We start from the raw sequence: 19,151 nt of genomic DNA, 5'->3' as shown, positions 1-19,151 counted from the left end.
GTTATACTTGAAAATCAGGTAATTTATGACGACTGGTGAATTTTTACTAATATTTTTATTCATATATGATTTTACCAACCACTATTTTCACAAACTCAGTGTCAGAGCAATGCATAATACCACTTTCAATACAATTTTCAAGATAGTGGCTGCTAAAATAAAGCTGAAATCAAAGATGAGAAAGAAGCAAGAACATAAGCATGATAATGTGATGTTAAAGTCAGTTGTGTCGTAAACTGCCAAAGCTGAAAGACTGACATATTGTTACTTCATATGGCATTACAAACGTGAAATATTATGATTTGCTTTGTGATGACCAACAGTGGTATATACGAATTTGGTATTATTCCCATGAAACTGAGATTCCCAGACATCCTGTTCGGTTTACCATTAGTTTATGTCCTCAGCTACGTGCAGGGTATTGGAACCATGAAGTGGCTATTGCAGACTAGGCCAAACTACGAATTAGGCCATGGAAATTTGTAAACAATCCAGATATTATGGGCCAGTAAACCCACTGAATCCTCATTATTGGTAAAAAGATACAAGAAACCTGGTCAGCTCTCAGATCGCAGCCTCAGGCTGCAGCAGCGGCAGCCAGAGGGGTAAAAAAATCGTCCTGGCAGCTCCAGCCACGCTCTTGTTTGGATTCGCTCCCTCGACAGTAGCAGCCGGGGGCCCAGTTCTCGCCGTCCCCCGGCCCAAGGCTGCTCCTTTTCCCCTGCTTCCTGGGACCGGGCAGCGTGGCAGACCACCTCCAGCCAGAGCCAGGGATGCCTGTTCCCGCAAGGGGCTAAGGGAAGCCACCGAAAGCCCTATAGCTACAGCAGCACGATCAGCGCCAACCACGCGGCCCAGCCGAGGCAAGCTCCTCCCCTCACTCGGCAATGACGTAAATGCCACACCCCTGGGCTGCGGAGGGCGCGGATAATTCTATACCCCGCCTCTCACTGTCGCAGCTGCTGAGGGCAAAGAATCTTGTGATGCTCCGCCCGCTAGGCGGGGAATCCTCATTGACTTCGCCCCTTGGGCACGGGTTGGGGAGGAGTCAATTGCAGCGCCCTCTGCCCTGTGACCTTTCACCCCACGGCCCTTAGTTACCGCGCCAGGCGTCGCGAGGGGACTAAACCATTCAAGCCTTCATAGTTCTGGCCCAAGACATTATCGTGCAGGGGGCGGGAGACTGTAGGTTGCAAGGAGAGAGCCCAGCGAGCTGATTCCTTTGCTGATGAGCGGGCGCTGGCTTCCAGCCCCGCTGTCTCGCTCTCCTCCGGTTCAGCCTCGGGGTGGTCTCGCCCGCACCGGGGCTTAGTGACAGCGGCCGCATCACGGGAAGATGGCGGCGGCGGACCCTGTGCCGGTACCGGCTTCGTGACTGAGGCAGCCGCACCGCGCAGGGACCATGTCGGACTCGGAAGAGGACAGTCCGGACCGGCAGCTTAAGCTAGTGTTGTTGGGGGACGGCACCTCCGGCAAGGTCAGTGCCGGGGCTGCACCCCCGGCTTCCTGGGAGGGTCTCTGCCCCCTCCCGTCACGGGGCGCCCTCCGCCCCGCCCGGCCTCTTCCTTCGGCCCCAGCTGGCTCAGCTCTTTCCGACTGGCCGAATGTGCGGATCGCGTAGCTGAAGCAGCCGAGCCGCAGTCCCTTCCCTGGTGTGACACCTGCCTCGCCGCCACGCGTGGCGGGGCACTGAACCGAGGGCCGGGGGTGGTGGTGGTGGTGGGGAGCTGCCTGTCCCTGGGATTTGAGACCCGCAGAGGGGCGGCGGGAGGTGGAACGATCGCGCCACAAGAGGCTTCTCCGGCCGGGTCTCCCTAGGTGTCTGGGGCAAGCCCCGGAAACAGAGAGCGGGAGGGGAGGCTGCTGTGGCCAACCCCATGTGTCATGTGGGGCGCTGGAGCAGAGGCGCCGAGCAGCCCCCAGAGCTTTGCGCCTGAAGGCGAGGGGCACCCAAACTCCGGAACCAGTCTGGTGCGGCAAACTGTACATTTTAGATTTGCTTTATTTAAAGTATAAAAGCCCTTAATAAAGACAAAAGATAATAATGCGTTATCTACGATCCCCTTCGTGTTGTTTATTTTGACAGTGGACACGTTTGGGATCTGCATAGGCATAGGGAAGAGATTTGGGGTTCTGGCAAGGTATAAGGGACAGAATCTGATCTTCAGGGACAAACATAGTACCTGGATGTTGCTGCTGAAATGAGTTATGTATGTTGATATTGAAGTTGTGTTCTGGAGTCTTGAAAACTACTACGCTACCAACACGAATGACTGGCAATTGTAAATCTGCCAGAGGTATTATTTTGGGATATGTGAAGTCACCAGCATGGTGATTTAATTCTGGTTCACATTTTCAAGGTTTCCTTTTTGTGAAGGATAAGGCTGTAATTAACAGCATGATTACAGAATTGTGGTTTACCCGATATCCATGACTAGTCTAGAGCTAAATAAGGCAAAGCACAGGTCACTGTTCACAAGGGCGGACAGTAACACATGATATTTACTAGCAACAAAAAAATCGGTCACGGTATACATATTGTTACACATACTCGGAATGTGTTCATAAGAGATACCTGAAAATCTCAGTCAGGAATGTGAATGTCAGAAGTGCTTCTTTGCCTTTGTTACTGAATTTCTAGAAGGAAATTAAAAGTTTGGACCCAAAAACTGGTTTACTTATGATTCAAGTGAAAAACCAAGACTTATAATTTCCAGATATTGGAAAATCTTCTTCTCACTGATAAGTACAAAAATTCTCTGTTGTGGGGGAAAAAAACGAAGTGGCTAAATACAGATTTTACTTTTCATTTAAATAAATGAGTTTCTTGCTCTATTGATTGTAAAGAAAACCTTCTGTGCCTTAAATATTATGTTTGAATCAATAGACAGATAACACCAACTGACTGTGTAATGAGTGTATTATAAATGCTCAAGATAGCCCTAGTTTTTGCTCACAGCTTTCCCACATCAAACAAAGAAGTCCTTTACTGTTCAACACCTCAGCAATATCTCTTAATTTATTTGGATATGCAAACATTGGTGCATTTTGGTGTTTTTTCTTGATTGTATCCTACATATGATTCCCTGAATTCTCTCCTGTGTCTGAAAATCCTGTGGTTAACATTCAGCTGCTTTTGCCTTGGTGCAAATTAGGTTGATGGGGTCTACTTTCCCCGCAGAGCCCCTAAATGGGCTTCTTGCAACCATGTTGATCCCTAAAAGCCTCTGTTGCAACTTTGGACCTTGCAGGAAAATCTTCTAAAAATAAAGTCTGACATATTGAATAAAGGGAAAAATAGAGTCATAGAACCAGTTCAGGTAAATTTGGAGATTTTTAAGACCAAATCATTTGAGTTCCTTCTCTTGTGTTGTCACTTTTTCCCTCTGGTCCTTAAAATGATGTGTGTATAAGAATGTTTGTTTGTTTTTTTCACCCTCACCCAGCCTCCCTCTTGGGTACAGCAGAACCCCGAGATATGCCCATTCAAGTTGTTTGCGTCTCAGTTTAACACGGCTCGGGGTGGTGGAGAGTTGGTGCCTGGCTCCGGACTGCTTGCCACTACAGCTCCCACAGGAGTGGGTAAGCTGACAAGCCTGGCTCCCAGCTCCCTGCAGCTCACAGGAAACTGACCAGATCTGCTGCACTGGGCAGTTTTCCTCCTCCTGTAAGAAATGGGGAGCTGGAGCCTGGCTCCCAGCTGTGCCCTGCTCACGGGAGCCAGGTTCCCCGAAGTAAAGCAAAATTTGGCTTACACAGAGTTGCTCAGGAATGCAACCTCTGTGTAATTCCGGGGTCCAGTGCATATTTTTCATCTAGCTTCCTTTGCACGCACACTCAGCCTCCATTCGTTTTGCACATTCCTCTCTCTGCAGGAACTATTGTCTTCAGTCAATGGACAGGAATGAGAATAGTGGTGGAACATATCTTCCCTTATTCCCTCCTGAAATCCAGAGGTGCATATTTTCCTTTTCTTTCCCTTGGACAACAATGGCAATGCTAGTTTCCTGACCCTTGAGGAATGATGATTCAGCTAGCTCATAAGAAGACAGCAAACTTGCATGTGTCTTCTAGTGTCATGCTTGGGAGAGAGGGGAAAGATTCAAACTCTGTGGGACCACTGGCGATAGTTTAAAAAAGAAAACTGCTCAGACAGTTCTGTGGCAGGTCCAGTGCAGGACAGAATTTCCATTTTTTCCTCTCCAGTAGTGACCCCCTTCATAAAGCAGAGAGTAGTGCTTTACTCCTATTCACTTGTATAGCTAAGGCTACTATTTTGGCACAGAACATTTTAGAAAATTTCTTAGTAGAGCTGTGTGTGGGAAAATCATGGAAAGGTTATTATGCATTTTTTTCACATAAACATACACAAGTATGGAGGCTGATGCTGAAAGGTGAGAGCTGGAGCGGAAGGTTGGAAAGAGAGCCCAGCTAGTGCTCAGTGCACAACAGTGGCACTTAGATCTGCCAGAGGGTGTCACGAGGTTACTCAAGTTTTGTCGATGGAGGCACAGGGATATATGGGCTAAATCTGAGTGGTAATGTAGTAGGGTGGCAAGGGAAATGGAAAAAAAACATTGAGGATAGCTTGTAGAGTCTAAAACAGGTTTGCTTGATGGGAAGAAGTAGAAGTACTGCTGGAGGAGGGAAGTCAGGGGAACAGAATTACAGAAATGCAGAAACACAAAGCAGAAGAAAAAATATACAATGGAGGAAAGGTTAACATTTTAAAAATACTAAGAAAATAAAAAAACCCAGAAAACAATGCACCACATGAGGAAAAAACAGTGATAAAAGGGTTGTAATGAGTTAGACAAACAGATTAAACCAGTTGCATGAAAGAAATTTGAAAATAGAAAAGGTTTGAGTTAGGCAAAAATACACAGGTGTATAAGAGAAGAGATTTTTATAACAAGGAAGAGAAGGGAAAGAGAGAAGGGAATAAAACTTAGGAATCGGAGTCTTTTTGTCTAAGCTCTCCCCTCTAGAAACTAAACCAAACTTTAAAAAAATTGACATTAATATAGATTGAAAAGTGGTGTCATCTCTGGATGGTGCTTTCTACATCTTGTTGCACACTCTTTGATTTGCATTTTGAAAAATGTAGCAGAAGTGAAGCTAACAAAAACATGCTAGATCTTTTGCTACTTGGGAACGGTGTCTCTGTGGAAGTAGGTCCTCGAGCTATTCATGGGCAAGGAGGACTTGGAAAAATAAAGGCAACGGAAGAAGGCAGAACAGCAGAAATTCACCCTCTACTTCAATACTGGGAGAGTGGAGGAAGAATGTAATCTCTGGGACTACCCTACAAATTAGGAAGCTTCAGGGCTGGAGATGAGGGACAGTGCCCATTCCCTTTCTGCCTTACAGTTGGGTGTAGAATTTTGTATTTATCAGACATGTGCTTTCAGTAGGTTGATGCAAAAAGTGGAGTACCTGAACTGTGTCATGCTCCTAGTAGAAATCCTAAAAGCCTGTTTCCCTACATCATGTCTGAGATGGGCTTCTCAACTATGTACTGCACTTGCGTCTTTCTGGTGTGTTTATTTTCTCCTTTACCTGCCTACCCCTTGCTTTTTTTTAATTGACCCATGGGTAGTGAGAATTTGTTTTCAAATTCTACAACCTCATTGATAATAATTTCAGACTTCATTATTGTTGATCTTTGAGGAAGTAAATATTGGCTTACTCATCACATGATTATTTTTAGCCAATGTAGAATTTCCTTCTCTATAACATATATATCATTTATCACCTCACTACCCACCTAATAATACTTCTGTAGCACCTTTCATTTTAAAATCTTAGGCATTTATAAACATTAATTAAATTTCACTCAGTTATTATCGTGTAAATACTATTGCAGTCTCTATTTTGCAGATGGAGAAATTATCAAAGAGCAATAATCAGGCGTGCCTGTATAGTGAAAATACTGTAAATAGTTTGGCTATAGACATCTGCCATTTTTTTCTTTTAAGGTATAGTTTTTCACTGTTGGGCTGCAGTGGAGTAGGAAGGCCAAAAAGGCCATATTATAAAATGATGTGCTTTGTAAGCTGTGAATAAGCAAAATTTTAGATCACTGTTTTTTTTTTTTTTATAAACTAGACTTTTTTCAATGAAAACTTTTCACTGTTTGAATTACTCCATAATCAGTTAAAAATTAAAGCATTTCTTGACTTACAGTTCCCTGTCATTTCATACAATCTTGTGCTAGTGCAGAATCTGATTTATTATAAATAGTTGACATGATAAACTGGAAGGGGTAGAGTGAGAGGATGCAGATTAATTTTTGGGTGATGAGTTCTCAAAGGGGATGGTAAAGTGGAAACCTATGATGGAAGATCTTATTGCTGGATCCAGAGATAACAGACAAAATTCCGTTGATTTTTTTCAAAGAGCTTTCCGTTTTTAATCCACATAGACACAGCTGAAAAATTTACCTTCTAGGGAGGGAAAGGTGAAGTAGGGCAGCCTTGGGAAGTTCCCATTCATACTCTACAAATGCCCACACAAGGACTGGTAGGAATGCATGACTGACTTTATCTAGATGACATTGCATAAATCATATGACTTGCCACCTAACACTTGACAGATGATAACTTTTTTCAGACAGTCTGATTTTTCTTTGTGATTTGGTCTTTCTGTTAGTGTACATCTGTCATGTTGTTGCAACTTTGTCTGTCCCAGGACAGAGACAAAGTGTTATCTTGTGAGAGCCAAGCTTTTGAGCTGCAGAGCTCTTTTCGGGACAGTTATGGACAATATGCAACACAGTCTTACAGCCAGTTACTGATTGATCTGAAAAACATAAGCAAGCAGTCTACCCTCTCCTCAGTTTTACTTCTTACAGTAACTATCTTTTACTGTAGGGAACTCTTCTTTGCCCACTCTCTCTCCCCACCCCCACACATTGTTAAAAATACTCCTTTGCTTGTTAAGCTCTTTGTGGTTCTTAAATTATGATTTCAGTATATGAATTGCTAATTCAGCACCTCAAGAAATTGCGCTGGAATGGGAGGGACTGGCCTTAAAAATGTGATCAGGCATATGTGTTCAGACCCAGTTTCAGTTCATTCAGCTATTGCTATTCATCAAAGAAGTTATGTATTGCTTCTACTTAGGCAAATGCTTAAATGCTTTACTGATATGAGGCTGAAATAGAGAGAGAGAGTATATATCAACATAACAGGCATTCTGGTTAGCAGTCCTAATAGAGAGAACATGTAATGAGGCCCAGGCCATTTTACAAAATTGTTCAGCAGATAAATAAAATTTTTGGAAGGGCAAGTCTTGTTTAAAAACTGGTACAGAAGATGCTTTTTTTTTTTTTTTTTTTTAAGCTGAAATGGCTTGAATCAGTCATTGGAATAGAAAATAACTTACCTTGACCATGCAAACCATGGTTGCTGCCAACATTGCTACCCAAAACCCTTTTCAAGAACTACTCGAGAGAAAAATTTTAGGATTGAAGGGATTTTTGCATTGTAGATGGACCTGAGTGGGCCTGGAGACAACTTTTCCACGTGTAGAGGACTTGAACTGCTGCTGTCAATGTTCTTATGGATAAATACTTGTTCTGTGAATGAATAGAGAACTCCAGTCTTTGGGGCTGGCACTCCAACACCTTTCATGAGCACGGACATTCATTAAAAAAAAATTAGAAAAGGAGTTAGTCAATGATTTTCTGCTATAAATTCCTTTGCATTCAGCAGAGTGGAGGAAAGCTATTTAAGAGAACTTTGCCGTGCTGTTGATTACTTGTTGCTCTTATTGGTTGGCTGTTAATTGAATGTGTTGTTTATTTTTATTAACACCCCTAGAAATCTTTTGGGAATATCAAGTGTCACAGAGTGACAAAGTTAATATTTACCGTATCCTTAAAACGGAGGAGGTTTGCTTATTTACTGTGGATCTAAATTAGGGTTTGGGAAAATATAAAATCCTATGATACTGTCAGATTATATTTTGTTCTGCATCCCAGGTGCTAGTTGTTATTCACTAATGAAAGGGGAAATTACAAGAGAAAAGTTCCTATTTTGTAATTAAACGTTCAATTTATAGGAAGAGAGGGCCTGTATAGTGCACTTCTATGCTGTGTTTTTACTTGCCTGCATCTGAGGTGGTGATAGATGGTTTGTTTTTAAAAAAAAGTTTGTGAAATGATTTCATGCTAAGTGTTAGATTACAAAATCAGTGTGAAAGTGTTAGCAGAGCTACAGTCAAAATTTTTATTTTGAATAACTACTTCAACATAATTGTCAGATAGCTTTATAGTGGTAGATGGAGTCTCATAATCTGTGATCCTCAATTTTTTCATTAGCAACTTTGGTACAAATGGGATGAATATGCTTATTTAATTATAATTTGCTTGTTGTAATTTATTTTCTTAATTCTTTATAGGCATGAGTCCACGAAAGTAAATTAAAAGGTCGCCATTGATTTAATTGGTATTTGGATCAGGTCTAAAAATATCTTCTAAATTAAAAACACCTATTAATCTCTAAGAGCTCTGGGAATATGAATGATACAATCAAGCAACTATTAAGTCTTGTATTTCTTTCACACATATCTTTCCAAATCAATATTTCCTTATTCATGCTTATGCTTGATTCCATAACTGTGGAGTACTTCGGTGGTGAGAGTATATAAATGACTTCTCATAAAACAGGGTACATACAAGCTGTTGTAGAAGAATAGGAAGTGTATAGTGCTTCCATTTTTTAACATTGGCAGTGTAATGTCTCTGTTTTCAGTAACAGGACTATATGTATTATTGTACTGGATATGGTCTAATACCCATTTTAATAACATATGATATCATTCTTCAAAGATTTGGTAGATTCCTATTTGTTCGCACAGGGTGTCAGTCTCTGCCAATGCAAGGGCATTGTGAAACTGTTACCTGATTTTTTCCCCCACTTATAGAGGCAGAATGAAATTTGGCTAATTTTCTGCAGATGCTGTGTTTGTGTGTTTTCCAATTTTTACAGGTCATGTTAACAAGAGTCTGATAAATCATTGCCAAGCTTTTGATATAGAACACATTGTTTCAGCAACACTACACTCAATTTTCAGGCATTTTTTTCAGCAGTTCTAGGAGTGCATATAACTGGCATTTCTTATTCTTTTGTATCCTTTCTCATTATATCATGTGTTTTTATTTCCTTGGATTAATGGATTACAACTGGTCATGAAGAAACAGAAAATACACACATGGTTACATTGTGCATATTAAAGTTGCTAGAAGCATGCTCTCTCGGGGGTTCATAGTAAAAAGTAAGAGATCTCTGTTATTCCAAAAGGCCACTCTGTGCATCTGTGTACATTCACGACACAACTTTGTCAAATTTAACATTAGGAAAACAATTTCCAAAGTACGGGTTTACATAGTATGTGCAACATTTCATGTGTGTGGTCTCAAAAGGCATGCAGATGGTTGCAAGATCAGGCACTGGGTTGGTCCACAGACAGGCCATTCACCTGCAAATTTTCTGAAGGAAAACGATTCCCTGAAATTATATGGGAACAATGGTGTGGATATGTATGTTCGTATTTGCCCAGTGTTGGTTTGTTAGTTGTGTTGTGTACAAGGAATGGCCTGATGTAAAAGTCAAGACTTAAAAATTGTGAGCCCTATGGGATCATATCACCTTATGTTTGTATGCAGCAGAGCTCAGTGTGCTATTGGCACTCCATTAAAATGTAATACATTTCTGCTTTTTTAGTATCAGAAAATTTTAAAAAAATGTACAGGAAATATGCTGAATATTTTACTCTTTTGTTTTTTGCTTATGTTACTTGCCGTTATCACTTTTATTGTATTTTAAGCTGGATGGAATTCTTGTCTGCCATTATCAATTATTGTTAGCTTTCATTGATTAAAAAGTTGCTTACCTTTGTTTTATAAGATTTGGGACTGGTTAAAACAGTGTTTGCAGCCTTTCAAATACCAACTAATTTGATATGGTTTTATTTTTAGACATCTTTAGCTACACGTTTTGCCCAAGAAGCTTTTGGGAAACAGTACAAACAGACTGTAGGACTGGACTTCTTTTTGAAAAGAATAACATTACCAGGTAAGAGAATAAAGAGTCTTAGACTGAAACTGGTGGCAAAACAAAATTTGCAGAGACAAGGCCTTGAGAATGAAATACATAAAATAAACTAGTGCTTTTCATGCAGATGTTTTAAATAGACCAGATAATTTGGCCTTTGAGATTAGTTACTCTCAGATTTCTTGTTATGCAGACACCAAGTGAAAAAGTGTTTTGTATTTGCCGTTTATTTCTTTAAAGATAGAATGTTATTTTCTAAAACTGATATTGGCCCTTTCTTGTATACCTCTTAAGACTAACCCCTTCAAGTGGATAGTGTAATACACACCATCAATAAAATATAATTATGTATTAACTGAAAATATCTTTGCATTTTGAAATAAATCTAATTTTTTAGATAAAATACACTGAGTTTGTATTTGAGTTGTGGGAGAGAAGTATAATGTACCTATGGAATTGCTGTGCTCTAATACGTGAATGCTGTTTTATGCAAGGCAGCATGAAATTGCTGGCATTTAATAGACCACTAAAATTTAAGGTCCCTTGGCACTCATAAAAATACAGTTTGAGCATTCAAGATGTTTCAGTTCACGACGGCAAAGAAACTATTTAGATGCCAGTTGCACACATTGCATGGAAAATGCAAAGAAATAATAAAATAGAATGGTTAGTGCTTAAAGTTTGTTTCTGAACAATTGGGGGTATAAAAAGAACCATTCATTCATTGTGGCTGTTCAATTTGTCAGCATAAAAGTATTCCATTAAAAGCAATTTACCATGTTGAGCTTAATAAATAAAAGCTGGATAAAGCCCTTTTGAGTATTAAGTTGCAGTTAGGTATGATACAGTTGATGCAAGTTCTGTCTTTGTTTTGGTAACATACAAGTTGCAAATTAGAAATGGAATGTGCCATCTATGAAAACTTGCAGTGTTCTGAATGTTATGTAATTACAACTACATTGCTAATAATTTCCAAATATTGTGATATCTTTCCAATGGATACAGAATGCTACCGTACATAAAAGGATCCTGTCCTTCAAGCTTTGTTTTATTAGTTATTCCACTGTACTCTTGTTTATGACTTGACACAGATTCCAACTGTGTGCTTACTTCTCTGCAGAATTGATGGAATAATTTTTATAGTCTTGCTTGGTCTTCTAAAAATACAAGTATGCAGAATACTTAAAACAGCACTTGTAAATGGAATGTGTACGCAAATCATGAAGTGTGCTTCCTGAAAACTTGTACTTTTGCAAGGCCTTTTCCAGTGTTTAAGCATACCGAAGCTGTTAGTACATTATTGGGTTTTAAATATTCTTTTTGGGTGGAAAACTTTGAGAGCATCAACCTTTTGTCCCCATTCATTGTTGTCTTGTTACATAATTGTTTTGTTTCAAGAGTGTAATATGTTTTCTTATTTCTGTGGTTGTAAAATAGAAATTTTATATCAGGAAAGAGGCATTTCCCCTTTATTTCTCATTTGCTCTAGAGACAGAGAAATACAATATCAGATGTTTTGGATATATTAGATGTTTTGGGGGAAAAATATTTAGAGTTCAGAAAATAACCATGGAATGCACTTCATCAGTAAATGAATTATTTTAATTGATTACAAAAATTAGATGTGCTCATGCAAAATTATTAATATTTTCCTAAAGCTGAATTCATATAACTGGACAAACGTATTCAAATATCAGTAGAAAAACATGCACTAGTTTATTTTCTTTACTAATAGGACAGGTGACAGATAACTGACTTCAGAATAGCCCTAATCAATGTTTTTGCTGTTAAAGGTAAACAGATTTTTCAAAATTAGAAATTATAGTTTTAAAACAAAACCGAAATATGTATTTTTGTATCCTGATTGCATATTTTGAGGTTTATTTTAAAAACAAATAGTAACTTATTGTTAGATACGAATGAAACCCATCACTATACTTTTATTCTTCTTATTTTTTTTAATAATTGATATAATTTTACAATAAGAAGTAGAATATCATTTTAATAGTTGATGACTCAAAATAACAATATAATATACTTTACAAGTATTTTTGACTAGTTTAATTGATTTTTACTGTTGAGCTACGTATTCTCTGTATGAAATTCTTTCCAGGTAATTACTTACTGAATATTGATCCATTTCAGTATATTTCACGTTCCAATATGCTGTACAGACTGGATGCAATTGCTCTGTAGTATTTTACAGCTTAAAATAGCGTATCTGCTAGCCGAGGGCTCTGCTGATAGAGCTACTTAAGAGCCGTGATCAAAATACTTTCAGAAAGGTTGTGGGAACGTACACTCAAGTAAACAGGATTCTCCTGTGAAAAAGATATAAGTTTTCAGAACAAGAAGTGGGCACACTTGTGTTTTTAGCTTCATCTTGACTTTAAGTATGGTTAACTCATTCACCAAGTGCATTTTTACAAAGGTTACTATTGAATCCAGCCAGTGGCTTCATTTCAGAGCAAAAGCAACGTAGGTATCGAAACACTATATTGTCTTGTTTACTCATTTTTTGTGTCCCAATTTATACAAAATGTTTGTAAAAACAAACAAAAAGCCCTTCACTCAAAATTTTGTGTTTATCACCAATGGACTCTGCAATTTCTCTGGAATTCTTCGTTATAATTATTGACTGGTACATTAGTTTTGGTGCTTAGAGAAAGCACACAACAGCTCAGTTCTTAGAGCTGCAGGCATTTTTCTTCATGAATAACTAACATTTTTATTATTGCCAGTCATGTTTAGATACACTTCCTTTTTATAGTGGTCAGTAGATATAATACCTTTTAAATCTTATGCCAAAAGTAAAAATTATCATTGTCACCATATCTGATGCTTGAATTTTAAATAGTCATATTGTTCAGATTTTTTTCTACTGGCATAGCCATCCAAAAAAAGTTGACCACAAAATACATACTATCGCATGGAACATTCTGGCACAAAACACATGAAACAGTAAAGGGTTTATACAAAATTATCACTCCAGACTATCGGTTTGAATTTCAGTAACTGCTCTCGTTTAATTTAAACCACTTTAACATGAATGAAACAATCAGTCTGTATTGAGACAAACTACATTTTATTTTTTATTTCCTATAATATTGATAGGAAGGGAAAAATTAATATTTTTAAGACTATAAGAGACCTAGATGATCTAGTCTGACCTACTTTGTAACACAGGCCAGTTACTCCTATACTGAGCCCAATAATTTGTTTGTCTCTAACATTGTATAATAATCAGTTTGGAAAGATTTCAACATGCACAAATATGATTGTAAAATCTTTGTTTTTAAAGGTTATATTATTTCTAATTTTTTTTTTCCACGTATGTAGCATGAACAAAATGATGAATTGGCAGAAGAACGAATACAACCTTGTTAGGTTATAGAACACTGCAGAATGACTTTCCAGTGTGTTTAGCTTGGTCACCTCCTGAAGAAGCGTAGTTGCTTCCTAGTGCTGGTTTACTAGTTTGTTCATGCCGCATATGTATTACGGAAGACTTATTCCTGTGTTATTTGTGGTCACTATAGATTTATGTTCTAAGCTTTAAAGGCATCAGTTAATAGTTGGTCAATGCTATATAAAACACATATATTTATTATACAGATGAAATGGTATGTGTTAGTGCTGACCATAAATGCACTGTTTTCCATAAATATTTTTTATTTTTAAAAATGAGATTTTGTATATTTAAAACAGATTGATAACTAAAACTTATTTTAGTGTTATGTACAGATTGACTGTTTTAGCATGTGTGTAAAATATTCATATATTTCTGAGATATATGTAGCAATTTAAAAAAAATTGGCCATGAAGTGTGAACACTTAACCAAAGTAAAACAAGGTGTGTTATAAAAATGTAATAGTTACACTTTGTAGCCCAAGCACAGTAGCTCCAGGTATCTGTTTGTAATTTGCTATCAACTGTCACAAAGCACTAGGATAAAACAGATTTTCACCCATAAATGGGGTATTAATTTGTGTAACTTATTTAATGCTGATGGAAGCTTTTCATGTAAATGGCTCTGTTCCTTTGCAGGTGAATAGATAACATTTTGATCGAGAACATAAAGTTTGTAATGCAAGAATAAAAACCCAATTTAAGGATAAAACTCATATTTAGTTCTCCTCTACAATACATATACTTCTATTGTGAGTTAAGAAATGTTATGCTTACATTTTGTAACTAATGTGGAATTTGCCACATTATTGCATTTTTGTCTAGAAATAAAAAAATTCTACATTTTATACTTTTTCATCAGTAAAATTATTAATATATGTAGTGTAATTTGGTGAAAACTTTTGTTGAACTTCACTGTACTAGAGTCTGATGCTTCCTGACAACCGATTTTGTTCTGTAGAAATTATCATATTATCATAAAAGATGACAGTCAAGTTATATGTGCATTCATTTGTTATAGTTCAGTATAAATACATGTGTATGTATCTTGTGTAAGAATTTGGACAGTTTGCTCATAGAATGTATTCATTTTCATTCCATCTAAAAAAGGGCTCTGTGGACCATTGGGTTCTAGAGGTGTAATGGACGTGAACAATAATGTGAATGACTGATTAATTTGGCGGGTATGCATGGGCTGTAGATGATTTTTTTTAATCTCTCAGCATATCATTAATTTTGTTTGTGTGTGTGCGTTTGTGTTTGTGTTTTAAGGGGTATGTGTGTGAGATAAAACAATCAAGAACTACAATCTACTGTATAATGTCTTCTAAACTGAATTTAAAGCTACTTTGATTAATGTACAAAACGAGTTCATTTGTTGGTTTAAAAAATAACTTGAGGCTTAGAATATGTTAGCCAAATGAAGCTTATGGCTGACTGCCTTTTGGGAGACAACAGGAAATACTTTGTACTCTGAAAATAGAGTTGTGTTAGCATTGTCATTATAATCACCTAACTATGGAGTAGAATTGGGAAGAGCTCTATCAGAATACAGTGTCTCTCTGTATGCCTATGGCTACACTAGCAAGTTTGGCGACAAAACTGGTGGAATGTCCACACACACAATGCGTTTGGTCGACAGTTTGTCAACAAAACTCAGCACTTTCGCCAACAGTGTTATGCCTCATGGCTGAGAGGCAGAATGCTGCTGCTGACAGTTTCTGTCGACAAAAATGTGGGTGCTCTCAGGTGCCTTCTCTGGACACACAGAGCATCCAGAACAATAGACAACTCTGTCTACTGGGCTTCTTAGTGCCTGTTTTGTCAAGAGAGCAGTTGGGCAGTCCAGCCGCTCTGTTGACAGAGCGAAGTGCTCTCCCAGTTGGCATTTGTGTATGGCTGCACTCTGCCGACAGAAGTTTTGTCAGAAAACCTTTTCTGACAGTGACTTCTGTTGACAGATCTCTGTAGTGTCACCATCGCCTGGATGCATTGAAGTTCTAAATGTTTAAGGCAGTTGAACAAGTGCATTGGAGATCAAATATGTGGTTAAATTGATATTGCTAGAAAATAAAGGACAGTGAAACTAGTGCAATATATAGATTGCTTCATTGAAATGCATTAATAAACTTTGACTTAGGAAAACTATCTTACTCCATTCTACTTCTTTTCTTTTGAAACACACAGTGAGATGTGATTCATATCTAACTATGTTTTTACCAGATATTAAGGAGCATAAATTAATAGCAGTTAACTTTTTTCCCATTTGATTTGTAACAGAGAGGTAGCCATGTTAGTCTGTACTCCAACAAAACAAAGCAGCAGAAATGTAGCACTTTAAAGACTAACTAAATAATGTATTCGATGATGAGCTTTCATGGGAAAGACCCACTTCTTCAGATCACAAAAGCTTATCACCGTCTACATCATTTTGTTAAGTCTTTAAAGTGCTACATTTCTGCTGCTTTGTTCCATTTGATTTGTTCATCTCCGTATTTTGTTGTGAGGATATTTAGGTGTACAAGAAACTATTTTTGTAAAAGGTATTTAAATCAGTTAATACGGTTCCAGTATATTATTAATGTTACATTTTGAATTTAGTTGCATCTAACACCATCAAATCATTGTCTTCAAAGAACTCAGCTTCTGTGTGTTTTTTCAGGAAATTTGAATGTTACTCTTCAAGTGTGGGATATAGGAGGGCAAACAATCGGAGGCAAGATGTTGGATAAATATATCTATGGAGCTCAGGTACAGTAAAAAACCAAATTACCAACTTTACTTTCATAATTGTACTCTTTCAGGAAAATTTTAGGTCAGAAAATTAAACACCTGCTTAATTTAAAACTTATTATAGCATTATGTGCAAGTTTTATTTTTTGATATAGTGATGTTTAGCTGGCTTAAAAAAAGATCAGGAAAGGTGCTAGTTTGTAGATCCCTAACAACTCTGAAAAAACAGATGTGTGTTTCCATGCATTGTGGCTTGGGTTGAGGAAAGCAATCACTGTAAACAGTAAGGGCTGTTTGGATATCCGCATGGTATCGTGGATATACTGGCAGCTTTGAGAGCAGATGCCCCCTGGGGGGAAAAGGTAGAAGGAGGAAATTAAGAGCAATCCTACATCATTAAGCTCATGTAAGCGAGTGGGGTTATAAGAGGGCAAACAAAAGGAGGCAACCACATTGCTAAATATTTTTGGGAGAACTTGAATACAATGGAAATTATTTTTTCTCCAAAAGCTGATGAAGTGGTTTCAAGTGAATTCTAGAACTAAACAAAATATTGCAATGATATGTAGATGTAGGGGATATAGTTTTGGAATGATGTGCATATCATTTTATTTTTGGCTTAGTAGTATTAAACTAACTACCACATTATTTAATTTGTCAAATTTAATGGAAACAATAGACAATGTATTTTTTTTAACTTTGATTTGCTGCTTTCTACTTGTCACAGTAAAGGGAAGAATATAACTCTATAACATGAACAAGAGCAGAAGTGTGGCATCACACTAACAAACATAAAGCAAGGACTCTCAGATTTGCTAATTGGTAGGGTTAAAAGAAACCATGACCTTGGTGACTTAAAATTTAGTCAATTTCTAAAAAAAAATGTAGGTAGTTTTACGTATTACATGTGACACTGAGTCATCCTGGTAATGTCTGTGGTATTACAACCACATTACCTTATTTTAAAAAAAAGGCCGGGGGAGGGGGAAAATTAGTTTTTTTTGGGCCTGTGAAGGACCTACCAACTAACAGGTGAAACTGACAATAATGAAATAGGGAAACTAAAAATAAGCAATTTGAAAGGGTGAAATAAGACTAATACTTTTATTTCTTTCACTGATAATTTTTAGGAGTTTCTTTTAACAATAATATGTCCAAAAACTCACACTGAATTGTGATTTTTTTAAAGCTGATTGTGTCCCTCTAGATCATATTCACTGGTAATTTTAGCAGCTTTGAGTGATCTGGTAACATTTCAATTAAAATAATTGAGAACATCAAAATCTATTTTTATTTGATAAACCAACTATGGCTATGTCTGCATTAGAGGGTTTTGTCGCAGTCCCCCATCCACTCCCTGGTCACGCTCTACTGTACATAGGTTTTTATTGCAATCTTTATTGTCAACACATTTATCTTTGTTTCAGTAAACCAGTTATTTGAACACCATCCCCACATCCGTGTTTATTGAGCAGAAGTTGGGGAGGGGTGAGCGGTTGAATGGGTGGATGTTGTGGGGATGAGATAGGCTGTGGACCTGCGGCACTTGCTGGGGGTGTGCTTTGGAGGGTCATTGGGGGCTGTGGGACACGCTTTCCTTCAGGGTCTCACAGGTACGCACCCTGTCCTGATGAGCTTGGTGGATCGGAGCTGTGCCCGGCTGCTCATACCTCTGACTGGCGTCTGCCCCCTACTTTCCCCTCCACAACATGTGGCCAGAAGTTGGGGGATACTGTGTTTCCCCCATGTCCAGGTGGGTGAACAGGCACCGAAAGCATTCCTTTCAGTTGGCTGAAGGCGCACTAGGACTGCATCCAAGGCTGAATGAGTCAGTCATTGAAGATTTCCTGGCTTGGGTCCAGCTGGCTGGTGCATGGCTCCATAAGCCAGGGGGTAGACTGTGTCCCCCACGATGCACAGTGGCATGTGCACATCCCTGAATGCCAGCTCCTGGCAGGGGATGAATGTGCATGCCTCCATCCTCTGGCCCAGGCCAGCATTGCAGAACGCCCAAGCGTTGTGTGCCCAGCCTGACTATCCAACATAAACATCTATGAAGTGTCCACGGTGGTTGACCAGTGCCTTCAGCACCATCAAAAAAAAAATCTCTTTTGGCATATGTACTTGGCTGCACTGTGGTCCAGAGCATGGATTAGGATGTGGGTTCTGTCGATAACCCTGAAGCAGTTCGGGAACCCCAGGGTGGTGATTCTGACCATGACTGTGGCCATGTCTGCCAGACGGACAACCTTCCACAGCAGGATGGTGTTGATGGCCATTATGATCTCCAAAAGGAGGGGATTGAGCACACGTCAGGGACTCAGGGAGGGAATCTCTGGGCCCTGGCACAGGGCCCTGCCCCCTCCCATCTCTTTCCCTGAGCTCTCCAGGAGCCCCCTCTGTGAGTCTGCCACTTCCGCCCCTCCCCCCTCCCCGCAGCAGGGCTGTGTGAGGGTGGGAAGGCATGGTTCTCTGGGTATGGGGTTTCCCACCCCAACCCTGCTTTCTGAGGGTCCCCCTTGGGTGGAACACTTCTTTCCCTCCCCATGCAGGGACTGCAGCCTGAGAGTGCTTTACCTTTATGAGGAGGGCCCCAGCAGCGGACTTCCCCATGCCAAACTGGTTTCCTATGGAGTGGTAGCTGTTGGAGGTGGCAAGCATCCAGAGGGCAACTCTGACCTACTTCTCTACAGGGATAGCGGGCCTCAGCTGGGTGTCCTGTCTCCAGAGGGCGGGGGCAAACCAAGCACAGAGCTCCAGGAAGGTGTCCTTCCACATTTGTAAGTTCTGGAGCCTCTTTTGGTCATCTGACTGCCCCATGACCAGCTGGTCCCACCAGTTGGAAATAAGTGCTTATTTTGAACTTCCCAGTAACCCTCACATGACAAGGATCACCGTGAACAAAATACCATGCTCGAAATAGCCCTGCTTGGCCACGCAGTTACAAACCT

The 19,151-nt window shown here is 39.2% G+C and overlaps 1 protein-coding gene across 3 annotated transcripts in view; it reads left to right on the top strand.

Moving 5' to 3' along the window:
- The first annotated feature begins 1,062 nt into the window (after positions 1–1,062).
- The window catches only part of RAB28 (RAB28, member RAS oncogene family), a 120,214-nt gene continuing 102,125 nt past the window's right edge, over positions 1,063–19,151 (top strand). Inside the window, exons 1-3 of one of the 3 annotated variants that reach the window (XM_074991734.1) lie at positions 1,063–1,477; positions 9,983–10,079; positions 16,130–16,218. In XM_074991734.1, coding sequence (XP_074847835.1) covers positions 1,403–1,477; positions 9,983–10,079; positions 16,130–16,218 — 261 coding nt within the window. In that variant the 5' untranslated portion in view covers positions 1,063–1,402. The remainder of the gene's footprint in view (positions 1,478–9,982; positions 10,080–16,129; positions 16,219–19,151) is intronic. The other 2 variants (XM_074991733.1, XM_074991735.1) reach the window with 2 other exon arrangements.

The sequence above is a fragment of the Carettochelys insculpta genome, chromosome 4 (assembly GCF_033958435.1).
Source record: "Carettochelys insculpta isolate YL-2023 chromosome 4, ASM3395843v1, whole genome shotgun sequence".
In the NCBI taxonomy this organism is placed as follows: domain Eukaryota; kingdom Metazoa; phylum Chordata; order Testudines; family Carettochelyidae; genus Carettochelys; species Carettochelys insculpta.
Note: the sequence above shows the minus strand (reverse complement) of the source record. Positions and strands in the feature narration are given on the sequence as shown.